Source organism: Ailuropoda melanoleuca, chromosome 9 (genome assembly GCF_002007445.2).
Source record: "Ailuropoda melanoleuca isolate Jingjing chromosome 9, ASM200744v2, whole genome shotgun sequence".
NCBI lineage: Eukaryota > Metazoa > Chordata > Mammalia > Carnivora > Ursidae > Ailuropoda > Ailuropoda melanoleuca.
This window is the reverse complement of record NC_048226.1, coordinates 60,108,944-60,132,815: the sequence shown is the minus strand read 5'-3', so window position 1 is coordinate 60,132,815 and position 23,872 is coordinate 60,108,944. Positions and strand designations below refer to the sequence as shown.

Sequence of the window (23,872 nt, the reverse complement as noted above, 5' to 3'; positions counted from 1 at the left end):
ATATACCAGTGCTTTTCAACCTTTATTGTAAATAAGAATCACCTACTAAGCTTGTTAAAACAGAAGACAGCTGGCCTCAATCCCTAGAGATTCTGATTCAGTACATTTGGCTGCAGCTTAAGAATTTACATTTTAAACAAATATAAGCTAATGACCCAGTCCCTGGACCAGACTTTGATAGTACATTCTCTTACAACAATATAAATGACTTCAAAATCACTAATGAAAATTTCTTTGAAAACAAACAAAAGCATGTGCCTAAAAGTTATTTTTTTAATGTTCATAATTATTCGGGGGTTAAGAAAAATATCACGATGAAAATTGCAAAATATTTTGTAATGAACTATGAAAGCATTAAATCAAAACCTCGGAGATTAAGTCAATGTGATATTTAGAAGTATATAGCCTGATATATATTTATTTGTGAAAATCAACAATATGGGAATTAAATGAGTTATAGTTTCAATTCAAGAAGCCAGAAACAAACAAACAAAAATAGTTCTACTTCTGGTAATGAAGACCTAGCTTGCAGCAGTCCAAAACTCCTGCTGAGAACATAGAGAATAGATGAATAAAATACAAAAATAATTTGAATGCACAAAGAGTCACTGAGGGAGCCAAAATGAGGACCATAAAAAGAAGAGAAATGCATTGGGGTGAGTCAGATCTTCTATGCCACTTTTTCCTGCAAGGCATTAATACATTTTGTGTATTCCAGGCTGAGAAGTTTAACACAAAGATAATGCTAAGGAATAGAGAAACTAATCATAAATTTGGCACTCTCTTGAGGCTAGAGAGAATAACACAGACTTTATGGTTACTGAGATAATCAATACTTAAGAAGCAAAGATGCCACAGATTAGGAACTGCACAGGAAAGAGCCTGGTAGCCTCCCCATTGATCACCAAAGACATCTGCTTATTCATCTGTGAAGAAAGCCAAAAGACTGCAGCCAGGAGATTGAGGAGCTGAACAGCTAAATAGAGCATCATTTGGGGAGTATATAACTTATATTTCTTGGTGACCAAGAAAAAGGAATGCTGATAAATATCCCAGATGTTCTCTAGGGACTTCCAAACATATAAATATATTGTTACATATTCCTAGGAATAAGAGAAAAGAAAATAGTAAATCAGGTTTTATAGTGAAACCCAGTTTCAGACAAACTTAATTAACTGATTATGATAAACTCATAAACTAACCAAATTGATATGTATAGAATACTGAAACCCGTAATTTCAGGAAACACAATCTTTTCAAGTACCTATCCAACATTCATCAAAATTAACCAAATGATGGGCAATGGACTAGTCTCAGCAAATTTCAAATATTAACACAATTTAGAATTTAATTTCTGCCTACATGGAAAATAAACTAGAAAGCAATAACATATAAAAATATTCTTATATATTTGGAAATTAAGACATATGCTTATACACAATGTATGAATCAATATAATAATCCAAAAGGAAATCAAAAAACATTTTTAGGTGAATGTAATGAAAATATGTCTGTCAAAAATACCACTCAAGTACACTTACAGCTAAACCTATACCTTTAAATGCACGTTAGAAAAGAAGAAAAGTGGAAATTCAAAGATCTAAATGTTCATCTCGAGAAGTATGAAGAAAAAGGATAATTAAAATTTCTCCAGAAGGAAAAAAGATGGAGATCAAAACAGAAATTAATAAACTAGGAAATACGCAGGAGAGAAAATAAACCGACATAAGCTGATTCTTTGAAATGAAGAACAAAACTGATAAACATTTTTGAAAGCTGATCAAGAAAAGAATGATGGTACAAATTACAAATATCAGGAACATAAAAAGGGATTTCACCACAAATCTGACAGACACAAACATGATAAAAAGAGGATACTATAAATGATATTTTTCCAATAGATCTGAAAATTTACATTGAAAAGACAAATCCTGAAACTTCCCAAAACTGACACAAGAGAAGATAGAAAACATAAATAATCCTAAATCTTCCTATTGTACTTGTTTCTTTTATTTGTTATTGTTTTCTATTTTCATTAAAAATCTTACAAGACTGATAACCAGGTCAATGAATTCCTCCAACATTTTAAGGAAGAAAATGAACTACACACAAATTCTTCTAGATAACATTAAAAATTTTTTTTCAACTTCATTTTATCATACCAGCATAAGCCCAATACCAAAAATAGGTAAGAACATCTTCAAAAAGAAAAAATTACAGGTCAATCTGCCTAAAAACTATGATTATACCATATTTTTAGCAACAGAATTGTTAGCTAAATTATAACACTGTAACCAAATTAGGAATAAAATCAATTTTCCTTAACTGCCATGTGAAATCTATAACGAAATGTATATATACACTTCAGTAAATACTATTGTTAATGATGGAATATTGAAAACTTTCCTTCATAAAATTTGAAAAAAAGACAATGATGCTCAAAACCATTTCTATCAAATATTCTACAGGAAGTCCTATGAGTTCAAGATCAAGTAAATTCAAAATGACAAATAAGCATGTGAAAAGATCTAAAAATAATTTATATTAGGCAATTGTAATTTAAAATAACACTGTATGTTAGATACATGACATTATTGTCATGTATTTATCAAAAACCCTGAGAACTTTACAGCACATAAGTGAAGCTGAATGTTGAAAACCCTTTTTTTTTTTTTTTTTTTTGATTAGGCAATTTTAGATATTACCTATTACCCTGTATAACGCAGGTTGTGGATTTAGCACTCATAACACCCTTTCCCCCACTCATTGTCTTTCTCTTGACTCCATGCCCCCAGTAGAACTTTAATATTTTATTCAATTAATACATAGTGTTTACCTTTTTTTTATGATTAGGTAAATTATGTTCACAGCTGAGCTAATTAGTATACTATATTTTGGTACTGTATGCTCTTTCAAAATTTTTTGAATTGGTTAATAATTGTCTGTCCTCCTTTTGGGGTGCTTGGCTGGTGGCCTGACCAGTCAGTAGAGCATCCGAATCCTGATCTCAGGGTCATGAGTTCGAGCCCCACATTGAAAGTAGAGATTACTTAAAAAAGAATACTTATCCCTTCTCCTTTTGAATTTAATTTTCCATGTACAAATCATTAGTTCTTCCCATACTCTTTTAAAAAAACTATAAAATTACTATCAATATAGTCAGATACATCAGGGAATCTATTATTGAGGTTTCCTGCTACATAGCTGCCATCATGGGATTTCCCTTCATCATTATCCTCAGAATTCCTTTTTCCTTTTCCTGTATTGGATCCTGTGTCATCCTCACAATTCTTGGTTTATTCCTTCATTTTGCTGTAGCACATCATTTCTTAGCTTTCTGAGAAAAGATGCAAGGAAATAAATTTGACACCTTTTACTTCTCAAATAATTTTTATTTTTATTTTTAAAGATTTTATTTATTTATTTGAGCAAAAGAGCGAGAGAGCACAAGCAGGATGAGAGGGAGAAGTAGGCTCCCCGCCAAGCAGGGAACCCCATGTGGGACTTGATCCCAGGACCCTGAGATCATGACCTGAGCTGAAGGCAGACACTCAACTGACTGAGCCACCCAGGTGCCCGTCTTAAATAGTTTTTTTTTTTTTAAGATTTTATTTATTTGTCAGAGAGAGGGAGCACAAGCAGGGGAAGCTGCAGGCAGAGGGAGAAGCAGGCTCTCTGCTAAGCAAGGAGCCCGATGTGGAACTTGATCCTAGGACCCTGGGATCATGACCTGAGCCAAAAGTAGACTCCTAACTGACTGAGCCACCCAGGTGTCCCTCTTATATAGTTTTAAATCTAATCTCATTGCTTTATAATTTGTCCAGATATAGAATTATAGGTTGCTAATTGTTTCCTCTCAAAAATTTAAAAGGCTTTTCTTTTCTCCTCTGTTGTTAAGTTCAACTGCTGCTCTGATTCCATGTCCTTTTTCTTCCTCTTTATTTTCCTCTTTCTTCTTTCATTTTCCCCACTGCTCTGAAATTGCATTAGAATGTGGCTTAGAATGGATAAAGGAGATGTCACACACACACACACACACACACACACACACACTCATAGAGGAATATTACAGAGCCATAAAAAGGATGAGACCTTGCCATTTGTGGCAACATGGGTGGACCTCAAGGGTGTTATGCTTAGTGAAATAAGTCAGAGAAGGACAAACATGTGATTTCACTTATATGTGGAATCTAAAAACAAAAGAAATGAACAAACAAATAAAAAGCAGAAACAGACCATAAATACAGAGAGCAAACTTATAGTTGCCAGAGGGGAGGGGTGTAGTGGGGTGAGTGGTGAAGAGGAGTGGGAGACACAGGCTTCCAGTTACAGAATTAAGTCATAGAATAAAAGGCAAAGCATAGGGAATAGGGTCAATGATATTGTAACAGTGTTGTGTAACAGATGGTAGCTACACTTGTGCTGAGCATAGCATAATTTAGAGTTGAATCACTACGTTGTTCACTTGAAACTAATGTGATGTTGTATGGCAACTATACTCAGATTTAATTCTTAAAAAGAATGTGTCTTAGGGAGACTATGTTTGAACTCATTGTCTGGGTACTCAGTGGGCCCTCTTATAGTCCACACTACTTTCTTTGGTCCTTCTTTCTAGAATCCATTCTTTAGATCACCTGAATTTTGACTGACTTTCTTTCTTTCTTTCTTTCTTTCTTTCTTTCTTTCTTTCTTTCTTCCTTTCTTTCTTTTTCTTTTCTTTACATTTTCTTTTTAGTTTTGCCTTTTTCTTTTACTTACTGAGAAACTTATTCAACTATGTCTTCTAAACTTAATTCAAAATTTTAATTTCAGATTATTTAACTTAATTTTTAATTTTGAAGAGTTTTCCTGTGTTCTCTGGTTATTTTTTTTTACCTTTTTCTAAATAGCATTCTCTTCTCTACGGCATCTTTCTTTTTTTTTTTTTTTAAAGATTTTATTTATTTATTCGACAGAGATAGAGACAGCCAGGGAGAGAGGGAACACAGGCAGGGGGAGTGGGAGAGGAAGAAGCAGGCTCATAGCGGAAGAGCCTGATGTGGGGCTCGATCCCATAACGCTGGGATCACGCCCTGAGCCGAAGGCAGACGCTTAGCCGCTGTGCCACCCAGGCGCCCCCTACGGCATCTTTCTGAAACTATTGTTGTTGTTGTTGTTTTTCTGAGGTATTGTTCTTCTTTATGCCTTGTTTGTTTTCTCCCCAGTTTTTCTTTTTCTTTTCTTTTGTGGTAGAGATTGTACTGCAGAAGTCATTTATGTTGGCGGCTTAGCCCTGATTGGAAGCTCTATTCACGTAGCAGGAGTGAAGCTTCTCCTTTCCTTCCTTCCTTCCTTCCTTCCTTCCTTCTCACTCTCTTCCTTCTGACTCTTCCAGTTCTTTTTCTTTCCCCTTTTCTCATTTTTTGAGGAGCTGTCAGCTCTTAGTATCAAGAAGTCTTCTTTGAGGGCAAGTTTCTCGGAGGAACAATCCTCCCATTTCTTGTGGGTGATATACCAGGGAGACAGCATTTAGGAGTTAAGGAAGGTAATGAGGAGACGGTCTCACCCACTGTTCAAATCGTAGACTTGAACTTAATTCCTTTCTTTTTAGAATGTTTTATTCTTGTCTTCTGCTATGCTTGATGTTCTAAGTCCACAAGCTCTGTAGTCCAGTTTCTCTCAGAATAAATCCGTCTTCTCTTGCATGTACTGGGGAGAGAGGGCTTTCTGCTTTTGCGGTGTGCAGGGAAGAGCATACAGCCGATAGTGCTGTTTGTGACACTACTCCCAGCCCCACCTGGGAGAGCACGTAGTAGCCCCGAGAGCTGCATCGCTCTGCCTTTCTGCAGTGTGAACCAGCTTTGTGTTGACGTAGCTCTCTGCAGACAGCCTTCAACTTGCAGCATCGCTTTCACTAAGCCAGCTGCCAAGTCCCTGTTAACTTCCCATTGTCCAAAAATTGGAGCCCATTTCTCCTCTTTATCCTTATGGTATTATACATTTTTAAATTCATTTACTATCATTTTAGTCAAGTTTGGGAAAGGAAATGGAAATGACCTTAATCAGAATTGCTAGGATTTTTCCGACCAGTAGGAGAAAATAAATCTTCCTTCCATTTTTGTTTTATTGATTAAATCAGTAACAAAGTACATAAATTAGATATACCTGGTGGAAATAGTTAACAAACTTCTTTTTGAAAATTACTATATACTGGTTTTTTTCCTATTTAGAAAAGTTTATTGAGCACTACTCCTGCAGTACACTTATTGAAAGAAAAATTTAATTGTCCCTGAAGGTGCCCAGTCATTTCACATGATCTTTACCCTAATGTTTTTTGTATTAAAAATACAGGTTAAATACAAAATTAGTAAAATGCAACATATGAAACTTAAATACAAAATTAGTAAAATGCAACATATGAAACTTCAGGCTGAGCAAAAACACAAATCCAAAAAAAAGTTACTCTCTACCAGTAGAATAGTTTCCGCAGTATTTAAGATGTTTCCTATGTAAGTCATATTTGAATGCAATTTTTAGAACCATAGTTAAAGATACTCAGCAATTTGTTAACTGCAGGTATCCACGTTTTCCTTCCATCATATAATCTATTCCTTTGATTAAGTTGGCAACATCTGCTGGGATCCACAGAATGCAGCAAAAAAGAGTAGTGGTTATTTCTCAAGATTTGCGACATCTGTTCCGTCTTTAGTATAGTTTCCTGAGATTTCTGTTCCACTGAAGTCAAAACCAGGATTTTCTTTCTGGAATCTCTCTAATGTAAGTTTTCTCTGCGTTTGGTCTTACAACCAAGGATCAGTTACATATTCAGATTCTAGAAGTACAACAATTTGCTGCGTCCCTTTGTGTCTTTTAAGAACAGTATGGACCATTTTTTGGTCCTCCAAAGTCCATGTTCCCTCATCATTGTTGTAGAATCAAAAAGTCAGCCCTTAATGATCTCGCAACCACCCAGGCCAGTGCGACGTGCTGACTCTGCAGGCCGCACTGGATGTCCTGGGCATGAGTGCCTGGTGGCAGCTGACCTTCAGTGAATACCTCCTCCACGGTCTGGTACCATTGACCGCATGGCGTCCCGCATGGAACCACCCCACTGCGCTCCTCAGGTGGGGCCAACATCCTGCAGGGGCCTCCCAGCGGCAGCCCCACGGAGTGAGGTTATACTGTTTTACTACAGGATGACAGACTCCGTAGGTTTTGATAGATATCAAGTGATTTGACTACGTTGAATATATATTAAATATATTTATGTTTTTCTTATATGTGAACAAATTATATTTTGAAATACCATTTTAAAATCTTCAAAACAGATTTCTTTTCAACTGACTTCAGAGAGCTTCCCTCCATAATTACATTTGCATTTTGCTCAGTTACATTTTGTATTCTAAATCCTTGCCATGGGGAATCTTATAGCCACAATATAAGTGAGTTGATTTCATATGTTCAAAAACATATACTGAGTGCATATCAGGCACTGGGCTACATGCTGGGGAAACAGGAAGGCACATTTCCTGCCCTTATGGAGTTTTCTAGTCTAATTGGAGAAGAAAGACAATTCAAACAAGAATTACATGGAATCTGTTTAGACTATAGTAGGAAATAACAGAGTGTTCTTAGTGCACACATCGAAGTACCTAGCCTAGAGTAAGTGACATTATCCTAAGACTAATGGAAAGCTGAGTAAAGTTTTATAGTTAATTCTGTATATTTGGGTGCTGTGTATAGAATGGATTGCATCAGGGCAAGCTTGAAGAGGAACAAGACTAATGTTTGGCTTTTATTATCCAGAAAAGTGAAGATGATGCTTGGGAATAGCATAAGGATTTTCAGAGAGAAGTGACATACTGACAATAGAGTAGAAAAGGGAATGAGGAAAAAAGGAAAATCAAAGACATTAAAAAGTTCATATTTAATTTTTTGAAATCATCTGGCAGTGAATTCTAGAGAATGATCCAAATTGAGAGGTTAAAAGATAGATATGTGACATGGTTTTTATTACTTTAAAAAGTAATTTATGCATTTAGATCTTTTCACCCTAGGAGAAAATTACTAAAGTAATGTGCAATCCAGAGATTAACTTCTAAAACTAACTCTTATTTACTCAATAGTTAGTGCAGGCAAGTGAATCATATTAGCATATTAGCACAGTAAATATGATTAAAAACTTGATTCTTTAGCAGGAAAGGCTGTTTTGGATTAATATATGGTATTTAAAGATGACTTAAAAATTTCTAGAAAACAAAGTTTTTAGTGATTAAGGGAGCACAGTACATACCTATGGGGTGGCTATTACTTTGGAGAGTTTCAGAATAGTGAGAGATATGCAGTGTCATAAAGAATAAATAGACCGCAAATCTCTCAATTCTGACTCAAGAGCTTTGCCTTATCCTTATTATTATGCCGATCACAAATAGTCTTAAATCCTTTGTAGAATGTTATTTGTCCTTCAAGCTTTTGACTATTAGATTCATTTACTTTTTCTCAACCTTGTTTCAGCCTTGCCTTACAAGGCCTAGAAACAATTGAGACAAGTTCCAAAGTTCAATGACATTGAAAAGGAAATATGAAAAAATCAGGAATAGTGAAAAAAAGGGCAGAAAAACATAAGTCGTACATAAGAATATAAATATGTGTAATATTTAATCCTGTGCAGTTGCTAAAATTAGTCTGAATTTTATATGTGAGACTTCTAGAGTCAATGAGAAAAGGAAAACATGATCTCTTACAAGAGATTCATGATGGTTTTTAAAAAGATCACAGAGGAGAGGGTTTTTTGGAATACTGTGACCTGAAAGAGAATTATTTCCGTTGACTAAGATAAAAGAACCATATAATGAACTGTGTCCTCAACAACCTTCTGTTTATAATAACATCTTTTAATATATCCATGTTATGGTGCTAAAGCTAAATTTACTCTAAATTCACATTATTCACATTCTTCATTTCACAGCCTGGCTGGAACCATGGGTAATGTTTAGAAAAGTTACATTTGTGTTTTCCAAAGTATATGCAATAGAACACTCACTTTATAGGATAATGATAGGTGTTATGTGAATAAAGAGTTCCATGGTCATTGGGAATTGCTAGGATAAACAAAAGACTAAACACAATTTTTTTACAGGTGTATTCTTAAGCACTTTTAGCATGCATCATTACTACCCAGGAAGAGTTTTAATGTAGTATTTACAAACATTTTTTAAAAAAAGATTTATTTATTTATTTTAAGAGGCAGGAGGAGCAGAGGGAGAGAATCTCCAAGCAGACTCCCTACTGAGCACAGAGCCTGATGCGGTGGGGCTCAATCTCATGACTGTAAGACCAGGACCTGAGCCAAAACCAAGAGTCAGATGCTTAACTGACTGAGCCACTTAGGCACCCCTATGTTTCTTAACCTCTAAACCATTTTGAGGACATCATCTAGTCAGAATAATATTTTGAGGGCTATTGCTTAGAAAATAATTTTTCAGAAGAGTAAAGGGAATACATAGCCTTTAGCTAGCCCTGCATGAAATATAAAGAAGTTTAAGACACTGAACTATGGAGTTTAATTTTGCATTTCTATGGGGCAGGTGTTCTCTCTTGCTGATAAAAGGCAGGTCCAGATGCTTTGTTAACCAATAGCTGACTCTGGGGTTGGCATGCCCCCATAGAAACAATCTACAGTATGTACCTGAATCATAGACGATGGTTCAAACTTTGCTCTGAAGTGAGCCTGCACAATACCTTCAGTCAGGGTCAGATTTTCCTTATTTGGACACAGGACATATAGTTTGGTGTCATAACAGAAAGTAACAATAGTTTTAAGGTGCATAATTCAAAGTAATGACAACAGTCACCTATTGTGTCCATTAAAAATTAAAATCCAGTAAGGTACTATCAAAGGATTCATTTTTAGCAGGATAACTTTCTCATGGCCTTCTAAGATTGATTAAAAAAAATATATCCTGGGGAAACTAAGTTTATCTGTTACATAGAATGGTTAGAAATAAGTCAAATATTGGATGACCTCTACTAAACATGATTGAGTTTTAGAGAAGTTGTCTTTAATATTTCCAATAGAAAATAGATAATTTTGTTTTTTTGCCCCATTGAAGTTCTGGCAATAAAATTCTAAGAGTAGAGGCTGCGTTTTAGGCAAAAGAACAGTAGTCAACTTCCTTTCACAAGCACAGGTGTTTGCATTCACTTGAATGGAGTATGACAAAATTATTTCTAATATAGATGCTTTTCTTAGTTTGCTGCATTTAAGTGAGTACTTGGAGATAACAAAACCCAGTGTGTTAGGTTGCTGGCTCTGTAATTTACTAATTACATAATGAAGTCTTAGCTGTTTGTCAGTTATAACTGAATTTACCATGCATAATCTATGCTGAAATGAAGAGCACTATTAAATTATAGTATTGGACTAAATCATCTCCTTAGGTTGGTCATTAAAATTCAAAAATTCCTATGCTAACATATTAGCCTTCAAGCTTGGATTTTGAGTTCCACTTTCTCAAGGGTTTCATAACTGCCTCCTTAACTACTTTGGTTCTTTAACTATGAAGAACTTAAGTTTGTTATTTGTAAATAAAATTTGAAATGACTACAAGTTCAGCAGCTGTCCTAAAACTAATTACAATAATGTAAAAAAGGGGTGCCTGGGTGACTCCGGCGGTTAAGCATCTGACTCTTGATTTTGGCTTTGGTCGTGATCTCAGGGTTGTACTGCTGGGCATGAAGCCTACTTAAGATTCTCTTTCCCTCTTTCCCTCCCCCATGTTCTCTCTCTCTAAAAAAAAAAAAAGCATGCGGTAAGATTTCTGGATTCTTCACTTAATATTCTGTAAAACTCTAGAAATCTTTGTTTATCACGATAATTCTGGCATTTTTACTATTAAGTTTTGCCATAAGTTAACTTGTTTCAAAGTAAGTATGAAAGAAAGATTTACTGGTGCTTGAACAACAAATGTAGCGCTGGTCTGGCATTCTCAGATGTTGAAAAATAATCATTTTGAAAAGAGAATGAACATTCAAGTAAAGTTTCATTTATCTTGAGACTATGTGCTTACTGTGTGACTGAGAGATCATTTCCAGCTTCACTAACTTTGAGTTTTCAAATAAAAATGAAGACAGAGAAGTCTGGGAAAACCCAGATTTATTATTTTTTTAAGTTAATAATTTTTAAAAATAAAAAAAAACCTGTTATGCATCAAATACTTTCTGAAAGTTATCTTCTATTGTGTGGAAAACATTTGGATACGTATAATTTATTGAAGCCCTACTATGCCTAGAATTGGAAAGTTATGGAAAGAGACAGGCATGATTTAGAATCCTAAACAAAAATTAATTTTAATAAAAGAAAAGTTGTTTTGTTGATAAAACTGAAGCACTTAAAGGAATTATCCTAAAGCCGTAAAGGAAATAGACCCTTTGCAAGAAGGAATATAGAAAAGCAAGCAAAATGGAAGACGAAAAAGGCACTTTTAAATATACATTTTGTGGTTAAGATTTACTTAAAGTTTATATTGCACATTCTTTCAAAGACTTTAACCCACTACCAGTAAACCCTTTCAAATATCTCAATAACAAGGAAAATAGCTCATTCTATTACCTACATTCACACGGAAGAAAATTTGCACGGTAGAAGGAATATTTTTTTGTTACACAGAATAAGCAAGGACAGAACAGAGAGAGAGCTGGCTGACTTGAATTCTCTCTGTATCTCATTTGTTTAGTTTATTTACTTTGTGGGTTTCCATGTAATTAGATTATAAATAGTTTCATTTTAGTAATGAATTGAAATATCCATATATTTAAAAGGCTCATCCTCAAGATTTTTTTACAAAGATTTTATTTATTTATTTACGATAGTGCAAAAGACAGAGCACAAGCAGAGGTAGAGGGTAGGGACAGAGGGAGAGGGAGAAGCTGACGCCCTACTGAGCAGGGTCCCCAGCTCGGGCTCCATCCCAGGTCCCTGGGATCATGACCTGAGCCGAAGGCAGGTGCTTAACTGACCAAACAACCCAGGCCCCCTTAGTCCTTAAGATTTAAAGGCAAAACATCTTTGAAGGTCCATGAAATAGGTTTTTATTCCTTGGGAATGAACTGAGACCTAAAACTGAAAAAAATGACCCCAATTACAGCGTTTCGTTCAGATTTCATTATAAAGCCAGCCTAGATTGCGTCAGAACCTTGAACAAGTCGTGGGAACTGTTGCAGAGGAGAATCCCAAACTTTATTTTAAGGGAGGGGAAGAAGTGTTGAGGGGAAAAGGTCCTATAACCATGAGAAGGGGGTTGCTTCTGCTGTGATCCCTGGTAACATTTGAACTAAAAGAAACATCTTATCAGATTGGATAGTTTTCAGTTGTTTTTCTTTTCAATCTTTTTTCTTTTTATTTACAGTGGATGGAACTGCGGTTCAACACTCTGGCAAAATGCCCACACTGCAAAAAAATGTAAGTTTCTCTACCATTGGAAGTGCTCCTGGGAGGTACTGGAGAATAATTTCAATAGCAGAATTCTTACTTTGGTAGATTTTGATTTGAAGACATACTGTGGGATGAATGCATGTTTAGTATGTTTATGCTTTCCAAAACTAAAAAAAAGGATATCTTTAAACTGATTAATGTATTCCATTTTGAAATGAAAATGATCGGGCTTGATTATCATTCTCCAAAGGGAAATCAGTTTCTAAGAAGAAATTACTAAAGTTACCAGTAACCTGGTGAGGGTTTACAAATGTCCCAAGATGTTATAATCTATTGCAAATAATCTAAAACTTATATTTAAAAAATGGGCTGTAATCTAGGAGAAACACTAAATGTTTGGAGGTTTATAATTAGATAGTTGTTAGCTTTTTTCATTTCCTGTCTAGTGAGATTATTCTCTGATAGCAAAGTTTATATAATTATTTACCTATCTAACTATTCAGTATATTTTTCTCTATTCCTAAATGTGTACCTAAGGAAATTAACAAAAGGCAATATAAAAATGGGAAAAAAAACAGAAGATATTTTGATTAAAGATATGTTATGGCAGCTCTTTTGGGGGTCCCCAGAATACCCCAGGATTCTGTGATTTTCTAGGAGGATTAATAAGAATTAGTATATACTTGTACTCATAGCTATGATTTATTATACAAAGCAAGATCAGCAAAAGAAAAAGGCACATGGGACAAAGCCTGGAGGACACCAGGTGCAAGTTTCCAAGAGTCCGCTCCTGGAGAGTCACACAGGAAGGGCTAACCCCTGCAGCAGGGAATTGTTACAACACAGGTGAAATATTACCTACTGGAGAAGCTCATTAGCGATTGTGTCCAGGGTTTTTATTGGAGCTGCTTACATAGGCACCTATTGCATAGCACATACCGAATTTCTAACCTCTCAGAAGGAAAGCAGGTATTCAGCATAAATCATATTGTTTGCACAAACAATTTAGGCACAGTGAGCCACTCTTATCAGGTAGGGAATTGTGGGGAACGTTTTAGAAATTTAGGTTCACAGATGTCAGCCAAGGGTCAATCCTGAAAGCAGACCTTTCTAAGGATAGCCATCTCAGGTCTGCTATATATTAACTTTCTATGCACAGTATTTATTTTGATAAAATTTTAATTTAGAGATTATTGTTCTCCACTTATATGTGTGAATTGTAACTTAAGCTAAGGAAATTAAACTGCAGTGTTTTGACAGTTCAACTTTTAAGACTGAAAATATGAGTTCATAGTTTAATTGGTGTGATCCCTAGTATGATATAAACACCTTATCTGTTTTGAGGAAATCCTAAGAATGATTTCTAGAAGAAAAGAATTGAGAAGTTTTGGAGTAGAGTAAATGTAACAAAATCTCTCTATTTTATCTCTACTAGATCTAATTCCAACTTATTCTAGCCCTGTAAGAATAACATCTTTGCAGCATATTTCTAGCTTCAGAGGAACGGACATTTCCTTTTTTTATTTGTGAAATTAAGCAACTGAATTCTTCACTTTGTTGAATTCAGTAGAAGTCTATATGGAGAAGCAGAGTGGATAACCCCAAATAATACACAGAAAAATATATACTTGAGAGACACTCCCCCACACAAGTATGTGAATATATGTGAATGATAAATACTTCTGTGTGTTATCTATATTTTCACAAACGTGAAAAAAATTAAATGGCAAATATCTTCACTAAGAACATTCAGTTGGATTAAAAAATCTATGGAAGGGGCGCCTGCGTGGCTCAGTCCATTAAGCGTCAGACTTTTAGTTTCAGCTCAGGTCATGATCTCATGGGTTGTGAGATCAAATCCCGTGTGGGGCTCCATGCTCAGCATAGAGTCTGCTTGGGATTCCATGCCTCTCCCTCTGCCCCTTCCTCTGTGTGCATGCACATGCTAGCGCTCACGCTCTCTCTTCCTCTATAGAAAAAATAAAATCGTAAAAAAATTAAAATAAGTAAATAAATAAAAATTCTATGGAAAATAAAAAGAAACTTTCTGTGATTAGTCGATTGTATGCTAAGCACAGCGATGGTTACTTTCTATACAGAGGTCTATTAGCTGTAATCCTTCCAGCAATCCTGAAATGCAGGAATTATGATCATTTTACAGATGAGGAACTGTTAGAGACGTTAAGGATTTTTGCTTACGCGATTTGCTTGGGTAATTGTTTTGGAACAGTGGCAACATTTTGCCAATTATAAAGAAGCATTGAATGCCTAGATAGTCTATAATTGGTTAAAATATTACAAGACAGTGTATTAATGTTAAGAATTTATATCAGTTACTTAAGGAACAACTTGAATAGAAATACACATGGAATAAGTCTGCTTAAAATCATTCCTAAAGGAATGTTTATGGAATTGGAATCACATGCTAAACATGGGAGGACTCAGGGCATCCGTTACTTATTTGAGTAAAGATACTGTTATCACATGAACACTCATGGCTTGTATCTGCATTTGTTTTCCTTTGAATGTTCTTCTTCATAACAAAATGATGAGTCATCTATTAAGATTCTAAGGAATCTTATTTATTTTTTTTAGTTTTCTTAATAGATTTATTTATTTATTTGAGAGAGTGAGAGAGAGAGTGCACAGGGGGAGGGGCAGTGGGAGGGGAAGGGAGAATCCTAAGCAGACTTTGCACTGAGCACGGAGCCCAAAGTAGGGCTTGATCCCATGACCCTGAGATCATGAGCTGAAACCAAGAGTCAGATGCTTAACACCAGCCAACTGCTCCAGGAATTTTATTTCTTTAAACATAAGTATAAAACCCTAAAACTATGTTTAAGTTATAGGGGTTACTAAATCATTATTATGAAACCATCGCGAAACATGTGCAGGAAAGCTTCCCCCAGTGGCTTCAGAGACCAAAAAGCATTTTGTCATATCACTGTTTCTCCCTGGGGCCACTGTAGCTGAAGGTGAGGTTGCTCTTTCAGTTGGTTGGGCAGCTTGTGGCCTCTGCAGGACAGGAGTTGTAGTCCTAGCATTCTGCAGGAGGACTTGGACTATATTGTAATAGACCTAAGACTGGTAAAGATGGAGGTTTAATCTATGACAGTTATTATGGGCTATCATTTCTCTGTATCCCTGACATACTCCTTTGTGGATCATCTCCTGACATTTTTAATAATAGTGGACTCTCACTCTCTTTTATTTTGCTGTTTAGTGCTTGCTTTTATAAATATCCATGGACTGAATAAATAGTCCTGTGCTAGGTACTGGGTGCTTGAAATGAAAGATGTAACCTTGCCTTCAGGGAACTTGTTCTTGTGGGTGTAGGGAAGAGAATAGTCAATATAATGAAGTTTTAAGTCTTTTGAAAGAGGTACACTTTGCATTTTCTGCTTTCAAGAGCCCCTAATCCAGATTGGAGGGAAAGGGAACTTGAGAGGCTTCTGGTTGGGGGGTGGTATATGATGTAAGTTATCAAAGATGAGTGGGGATTACGTGAAAAAGAGGGCAGGATGGTTCCTTGTGGAAGGAGCTACCTGTGCAGAGGTGCAGGAGTCACAGTTAGATGTGGTGGTACGGCAACGGAATAGATAGGATTGGATGTGGGGGTATGAGAGAGATTGGGGTAAAGGAGGACTTTATATCTGAGAGGCTATAGAATTATTCACTAAGATAGCATTTAGAAGAACTATGGCAGACAGATGCTAAATTCAATTTGAACATATTAGATATAAAGAGACTCTAAGTTTGCTAGATCGGCTAAGTCTTCATTCCTTGACATTCATATCCATCCACTTTTCAAACCACCAGTCTTGGATCAGTATGGCCACTGCTTCTCCCTTCCTTTACCAAGATAACTGATATTTGAAAAAAATTCTGTAGTGGTTATCTCTTCACAAATGTATAGCTTTACACAGTGAAACCCTTGCTTGATACTCCATTTTGAAGTGTCCCTGATTAACTCCCTCTCCTGTTCTCCCAAGCAATTATCTCCAGATATTTACTGTTCCTCTTAAACTCCCACCCCCCCACACACTACTCACTCAACCTCAGCAGATGAGTTGCCTTCTGTCTCCCGATACGATTGAGGCTGTCTGTGAACTCCTTCGTCTTCACACTGCCTGCCTAATACACTACGTGTATCTCTGTATACTTCATTTTCTCTTCTCAGAGGGAAGCAGGTCTCTCCCTTTCAGTGCTTATCCCTTCATTTGATCATGGCACCCATGCCATCTGGAGTGAAGTGCAATTAGCCCTCATCCCCACTAGGTCACTGAATTTGCTTTGACAAAATTCACATCCCAATTGCAAATTCTAGTAGATCTGATCAGTCCTCATCCTGCTTGTTTTCTCTAAGTATTTGGTTCTGTTGATCATCCTGGTTTTTCCTTAAAATTTGTTCTTTTCTTGGTTTCCAGGTACCACTTTCTCCTGCTTTCTTCCCACTTCTGAGAACATTCCTTTACTATTCCCTCTGTTGACTTCACTTTTTCTTTCAAGTAGTTAAATATTGCTATTCTCCAGGATTGCAACTTGACCACACTAGATCTTGGTTTTCTTATAGTTTCCTCTGTCCTATATGCCGTTAAATCTTAACCAAAATGCAACTAAATCACTCCAAATCTGTCTTTGGAGCTTCAGATATAAATAGGCAATCTGTATCCACTGTTTTCCCTGTAGTTATTTCAACCTGGCTGTCTACAGGCATGTCAAACGCAGATATCCAACTTCCTTACACTCTGCAAACTAAGCTTCCTTATGTGGTGGTGAATATATTATACTAACGAATGTTTTTCCATCTGCCCAGCTGACCAAACCAGAAATCTGAATGTATCTTTATTCCCCATATCCAAAGTTTATTCCCCATATCCAAAGTTCTGTCTCTTGACATTTCAATTCCGTTCTCTTATTCTCATTATTCCTACTTCAGTTCATACAGTTAGGATCCCTCTCCAGGACTATTGTAATAGCTTTCTAATTTATTTCTTGGCCTTCAGCCTTGCTGTTCTCTTTTCCATTTATTAGAATAATGGCCCTGGACGCAAATACGATTTTAAACTCTCTGGCTCCAAATCTTTTAGTAGTTCCAAAATTCATGGTCATGGTGTACAGTTGTGTAGGTTGAATACTGCACAATGAGGTGATATTTTCATTGTTAGTCTAGGTTTGTCTATATATGTGGCATGTGAAGTATCCTGAGGAAGGACATATTCTACTTATTGACATAAATACACCATATGGACTATTACAGGCCTATTGCCTAAAATCTGAAATCAAACTCCAAACTTCTTAGCAAGGTATATACAACCCTCCAGGCTTAGGTAGCTGTCTAATCTCTCTAGTGATATCTTTTATTATGTTTTCTTCCACCTTTACACACAACTCACTGTGTACCTTCCTCAACAAATTCTACTTCCATAAATACACAATACAGTTTCTTGGTTCGGTCCCTAAATCTCATCGTACTAGGTCTGGGATGACCTGGCTAGTCCCTTTCTCACTCTTGTATACCTGGAAAACTTAACTTCACAAAGTAGCTCATACAGCCCTTGCTTCTACTACTCACCTGCAGAAACCTCCTCTGAAAGAAAGGTTATTCTGCTGCTTGTTTCTTGAACAAAATTCTTATGTTTTTCATACCTGAACAATGTCACTGTTATCTGCTAAGATGACTTACTTACTTTCTCATCTATTCACTTCTTATCCTGTCCTTAAGCTGCATCTAATAAAACCTTTCCTAGCTACCTCATCTGAAAATTTTGCTATAAATAATATTGCTTGGCACCATCTTCATTTTCCAGATGTCCTTTATAATGCCCGTGGTCATGGGGGGGGTATTGTGAAGGGAAAAGTTAATAATTTGAAGAGTGAATAGTTAGATGTTTGGGAAGTATTGCACGATCTTTTCCTCTTGGGAGATTTACTGTCCATATTTTGTATATTAGAGGCTCTTGACTTTTACACCCAGTATTATGAAAGACTAGTTAACTATAACAAACATCCTTTTAAATGCATAGTTCAGTTCATATGAAAGTTAAGAAAAAACCCAGGGACCAGAAATAAAGAGGAAAGGACAATAATGGCTGTGATTTCAGATATCCTGAAAGTATTTGCCAGTACTGGCGATCAGGCCCTTGGGTTTCAATGTTCGGATGAAGAATGAGAGGAAGGCCTTAGCCTTGCAGAAGGTGGAGAGCTGGAATACCATCCTCTTACCCCCAGAAAAAGTCCTTAAGGCTGTTCACAAAAAGAGTGGGTGGAAAAAAAATTCACCGGAAAAGGACTATTATGAGGTAGAGATTTTATAAGAACAGTGAGTTTGAGTCTTATATTTTACCTCATTTATATGGTCTAGGAAAAGCCAGTCTCTGAAATCAGTTTAAAGTGGTTTAGGGTTTATGTCATTCTAGGGAGCCTGGGAATAGCAAATGAAAATTCTCTGTGGGTGAAGCCACCCCTAAACCATTCTTAAGGATTTCTTGTATTAAGAACCGCCAAAATAAATTCTCAACAAGAATTACCAACCACATGAGGAAACAAGGTACTATAAGCAGAATCAGCATCAGAAAGAAACAGTATGATTAGATTCCCAAGGACTTAAGATATAATTATTAGATATAGAATGTGTTCATAGCCATGTATGAAATGTTTTAAAAAACAGAAATGAGAAAACAGATAAAACTATGAGAGACTTTTGACTCTGAGAAACAAACTGAGGGTTGTGGAAGAGGAGTTTGGTAGGAGGATGGAGCAACTGGGTGAAGGGCATTAAAGAGGGATCATGATGTGATGAGAACTGTGTGTTACACACTGATGAATTACTGAACACTACATCTGAAACTAGTGATGTACTCTATGTTGGCTAATTGAATTTAAATTTTAAAAAAATGACCAAGCACACACAAGAACCTGTACACAAATTTTCATAGCAACTTTATTCTTAATAGATCCAAATTGGAAACAATCTAGATGTCCTTGCATGGGTGAATGGTTAAACAAACTGTGGTACTTCCATACCTTGAACTACTACTCAGCAATGAAAGGAGTGAGTTATTGACATATGCAACAGCTTGGATGAATGTATGCTGAGTGAAAAAACAACAGTCCCATGAGGTTGCCTACATTAGGATTCCATTTATGTAACATGTTGAAATGGTGAAATTTTAGAAATGGGAGAACAGATTAGTGACGAGGTGGTGGGTGTAGAGGGTAGGCAGGTGGGAGGTACCTAGATGTGGTTATAGAAGGATCTTTGTAGTGTTGGAACTGTTCTGTATCTTGACTGTGGTGATGGATACTTAGACCTACACATGTGATAAGATTGTGTAGAATTAAATATACGCATACACAAATGAGGATAAGTAGAGGAGGAAACCTGACAATTAGTGGATTGTATCAGTGCCAATATCCTGGTTATAATACTATACTGTAGTTTGCCAGATTTTGTTACTATTGGAGAAATTGCATAAAAAAATAAGAGATTGCTCTGTATTATTTCATAAACTGCTTATGAGTCTATAATTGTCTCAAAATAAAACATTTAGTTAACAAAAACAACAAACAGGTAGATTTTAAAAGAAACAATAAAACTTACAGAAATTACAATACAATGGACAGGTAAAGCAGCAGATGAAGCTGAAAACTGAAGTTGTGGATTAGAAGAGAGAGGTAAGTAAATTCCCCAGAATCCATCAGGGACACACAGGTGAGAGTAATGTTAAGACAAATACGTATGCGAGCATCTGAAATATATCTGATCTAGAAGACAAAAACAAAGAATGAGATGGGGCATTCTGAAGAGTTAATCCCTAAGGATTTTCAGATCTATGAAAGATACGAACACTTAGATTTGAAAAGAACCGTGAAATCCATGCAAAATAAGCAAATGCATTATGGTGAAATTGCAGAAAACCGAAGATAAATAGAAGATACTAAAAGCAGAGTGAGAAAAGACAGATTTTTTCCTAAAGATTTTTTTTTTTTTAAGTAATTACTGCATGCAATGTGGAGCTCAAACTCAAGGCCCCGAGATCAAGAGTCGTGTGCTCCTCCAATGGAGCCAAACAGGCGCCCCAAGACAGAGTTTTACTATAAAAAAGGATAACAGTTCTGTCAGCAAACATCTCAGTAGCAGCAATGGAACCCAAAAAATAAATTTAAAAATACTTAAAAGTATTAAGAGAAATTAACTGTCAGACTTGTATTAGAGAACAATCTAAGCCATAATAGAATAACGAAGGCAAAATAAAGGTATTTTCAAATGCAGACCAATGAACCACAAACAACAACAACAGCAACAAATCCTGAACATTTACCATCTTGATACCCTCACCAAAGAAACTACTAAAAGATGAACGTAGGGAAAAATGGAAAAATATCCCAGAAGAAATTTCTACAAGGCAAGTAGAAAAGGTAAACCAAGATATTGTAGACAGTCATCAGGAACATTGTATAAAATAGCAAAAACGAAGGTAATGATAATATTAATCCTAATGAATTTGGAGAAATAAAAATACAACGGAATTGAAATATTGGAGAACAAGAACATATAAGATGGTGGAGAATATTTGAAATTAATAACTTCTAAGATTCCTGTCTTTTTGGGAGGGTAGATTTACTAAATGACTTTAGTTTTTAAATGTTTAAATTTTACACGTGACTGCTAAATTAGTAAAAGTAAATTGTAAAAATTTCGAAATAGTAGGTGGAAAGTGAAGTAGAATCATAGTCAATTCACAAGAAGTCCAGAAGAGGGTGGAAAATCATAGAAAATACAGAAACCACAGAAAGCCAAAATAAGAGAACAGAAATAATCCATATATATATTATATATTATATATATATATATATATATATATATCAGCCATCAGAATAAATGTAAATTGGACTGAACCTATCAGCAGGGCTTGCCAGAAATTATCAGACTAGACTGAAGTCCATCTGTGTGCAATTCAAAGAAAAAACTCATGAAATAAGAGAGCATAGGATAAAAGTAAAAAAGGGAAAAAAGATCAAATCACAAAACCAAAGGAAAGATACACCATGCAAACACTAACTGACATAAAAATACTAATGTTAGTATTAGTTAAAAGAGCAGATTGCTCTTCTCTTCCTTTCACCAGAACAACTTCCAGAGTCTGACTGGCCACCCAGGTAACCACATTTTCTAGCCTCTCTTGAAGTAGGTTGCAGCCATGTGTTTAAGGCAGGACTTTTCTTAATTTTCTCTCCCCTCATCCATTCTGCAGCAGGAGACTTGTTAGCCGTGTTGTCTGGCAATAGCAGTTAATCACAGAATAGAGCATTCTACCCCAAGCCATACATTTACCTTTGAATTCTTTTTTTTTTTAAAGATTTTATTTATTTATTCGACAGAGATAGAGACAGCCAGTGAGAGAGGGAACACAAGCAGGGGGAGTGGGAGAGGAAGAAGCAGGCTCATAGCGGAGGAGTCTGATGTGGGGCTCGATCCCATTAACGCCGGGATCACACCCTGAGCCGAAGGCAGACGCTAACTGCTGTGCCACCCAGGCGCCCGCCTTTGAATTCTTATATGCAGGAGAAGTAAACTTTTTAAGCTACTGTATTCTGGAAGTCTCCATTATAGCATTTTAGCAGGTACCTTAAGTATCTCATATGCTTTAGGGTAAAAAGTATTATTATTATGGTCACTTCATCAAAAACATAAAATCTGGGGGTGCCCTGTTGGCTCAGTCGCTAGAGCATGTGACCTCAGGGTCGTGAGTTCAAGGCCTACGCTGGACATGAAGATTTCTTTAAATAAATTTAATTAATTAAAAGAAAAAAGGAAAAAAATTCCACAAATTCGTGTGCACTACATAATATGACTTCAAAATAAGTTAAAATAAAATTTGATAATTATAAGGGCTGGGCTCTTTTATACCAAGACATAAATATGAAAAGGTAAATTCTAATACTTTTAGAAGATTTTAAAAATATTTTTATGACAGGTAGGAAAGAATTTCCTACACAAGGCAGAAGCAAGCACAAACCTGAAAGGAAAATATTGATAACTTTTACTATATTAGAATTACCTTACATTACATTGATTTCATGAATAAAAACTCAGTATCAGAAGATGTTATTTAAAATGATTTTTAAAAACCACAGGCCAGAATCCTCAGTGACAGTAGCATCTTTGTGCCAAATCAGAGCTGAAACTACCATCACGGATTTCACGCCACTAACTGCAAGATCCCTAGTCGGTGTAGTTAAAAAAACTTTAATAACCAAGAATTTGCTCAGTTATTGGCACACTGTGAACCATAGCTTTGAGGTTATTTATCGGTTCACTAAAATGTGTGTCATATGCATGAGCTCTGTAAAGAGTCCGGAGCAGAATACCACCTTTAGGTGGTTAATAGCGCCCCCTGCTGGACAGACATCCACCTACATGNGTTAATCCCTAAGGATTTTCAGATCTATGAAAGATACGAACACTTAGATTTGAAAAGAACCGTGAAATCCATGCAAAATAAGCAAATGCATTATGGTGAAATTGCAGAAAACCGAAGATAAATAGAAGATACTAAAAGCAGAGTGAGAAAAGACAGATTTTTTCCTAAAGATTTTTTTTTTTTTAAGTAATTACTGCATGCAATGTGGAGCTCAAACTCAAGGCCCCGAGATCAAGAGTCGTGTGCTCCTCCAATGGAGCCAAACAGGCGCCCCAAGACAGAGTTTTACTATAAAAAAGGATAACAGTTCTGTCAGCAAACATCTCAGTAGCAGCAATGGAACCCAAAAAATAAATTTAAAAATACTTAAAAGTATTAAGAGAAATTAACTGTCAGACTTGTATTAGAGAACAATCTAAGCCATAATAGAATAACGAAGGCAAAATAAAGGTATTTTCAAATGCAGACCAATGAACCACAAACAACAACAACAGCAACAAATCCTGAACATTTACCATCTTGATACCCTCACCAAAGAAACTACTAAAAGATGAACGTAGGGAAAAATGGAAAAATATCCCAGAAGAAATTTCTACAAGGCAAGTAGAAAAGGTAAACCAAGATATTGTAGACAGTCATCAGGAACATTGTATAAAATAGCAAAAACGAAGGTAATGATAATATTAATCCTAATGAATTTGGAGAAATAAAAATACAACGGAATTGAAATATTGGAGAACAAGAACATATAAGATGGTGGAGAATATTTGAAATTAATAACTTCTAAGATTCCTGTTTTTTTGGGAGGGTAGATTTACTAAATGACTTTAGTTTTTAAATGTTTAAATTTTACATGTGACTGCTAAATTAGTAAAAGTAAATTGTAAAAATTTCGAAATAGTAGGTGGAAAGTGAAGTAGAATCATAGTCAATTCACAAGAAGTCCAGAAGAGGGTGGAAAATCATAGAAAATACAGAAACCACAGAAAGCCAAAATAAGAGAACAGAAATAATCCATATATATATTATATAT

The 23,872-nt window shown here is 35.8% G+C and overlaps 1 protein-coding gene and 1 pseudogene across 1 annotated transcript in view; one reads left to right on the top strand and one right to left on the bottom strand.

The window, feature by feature from the left end:
- The window catches only part of PIP4P2 (phosphatidylinositol-4,5-bisphosphate 4-phosphatase 2), a 68,852-nt gene that overhangs the window by 38,677 nt on the left and 6,303 nt on the right, over window positions 1–23,872 (top strand). Inside the window, exon 5 of the mRNA XM_011221539.3 lies at window positions 12,387–12,439. Coding sequence (XP_011219841.2) covers window positions 12,387–12,439 — 53 coding nt within the window. The remainder of the gene's footprint in view (window positions 1–12,386; window positions 12,440–23,872) is intronic.
- LOC100477706 lies at window positions 6,651–7,163 on the bottom strand (annotated as a pseudogene).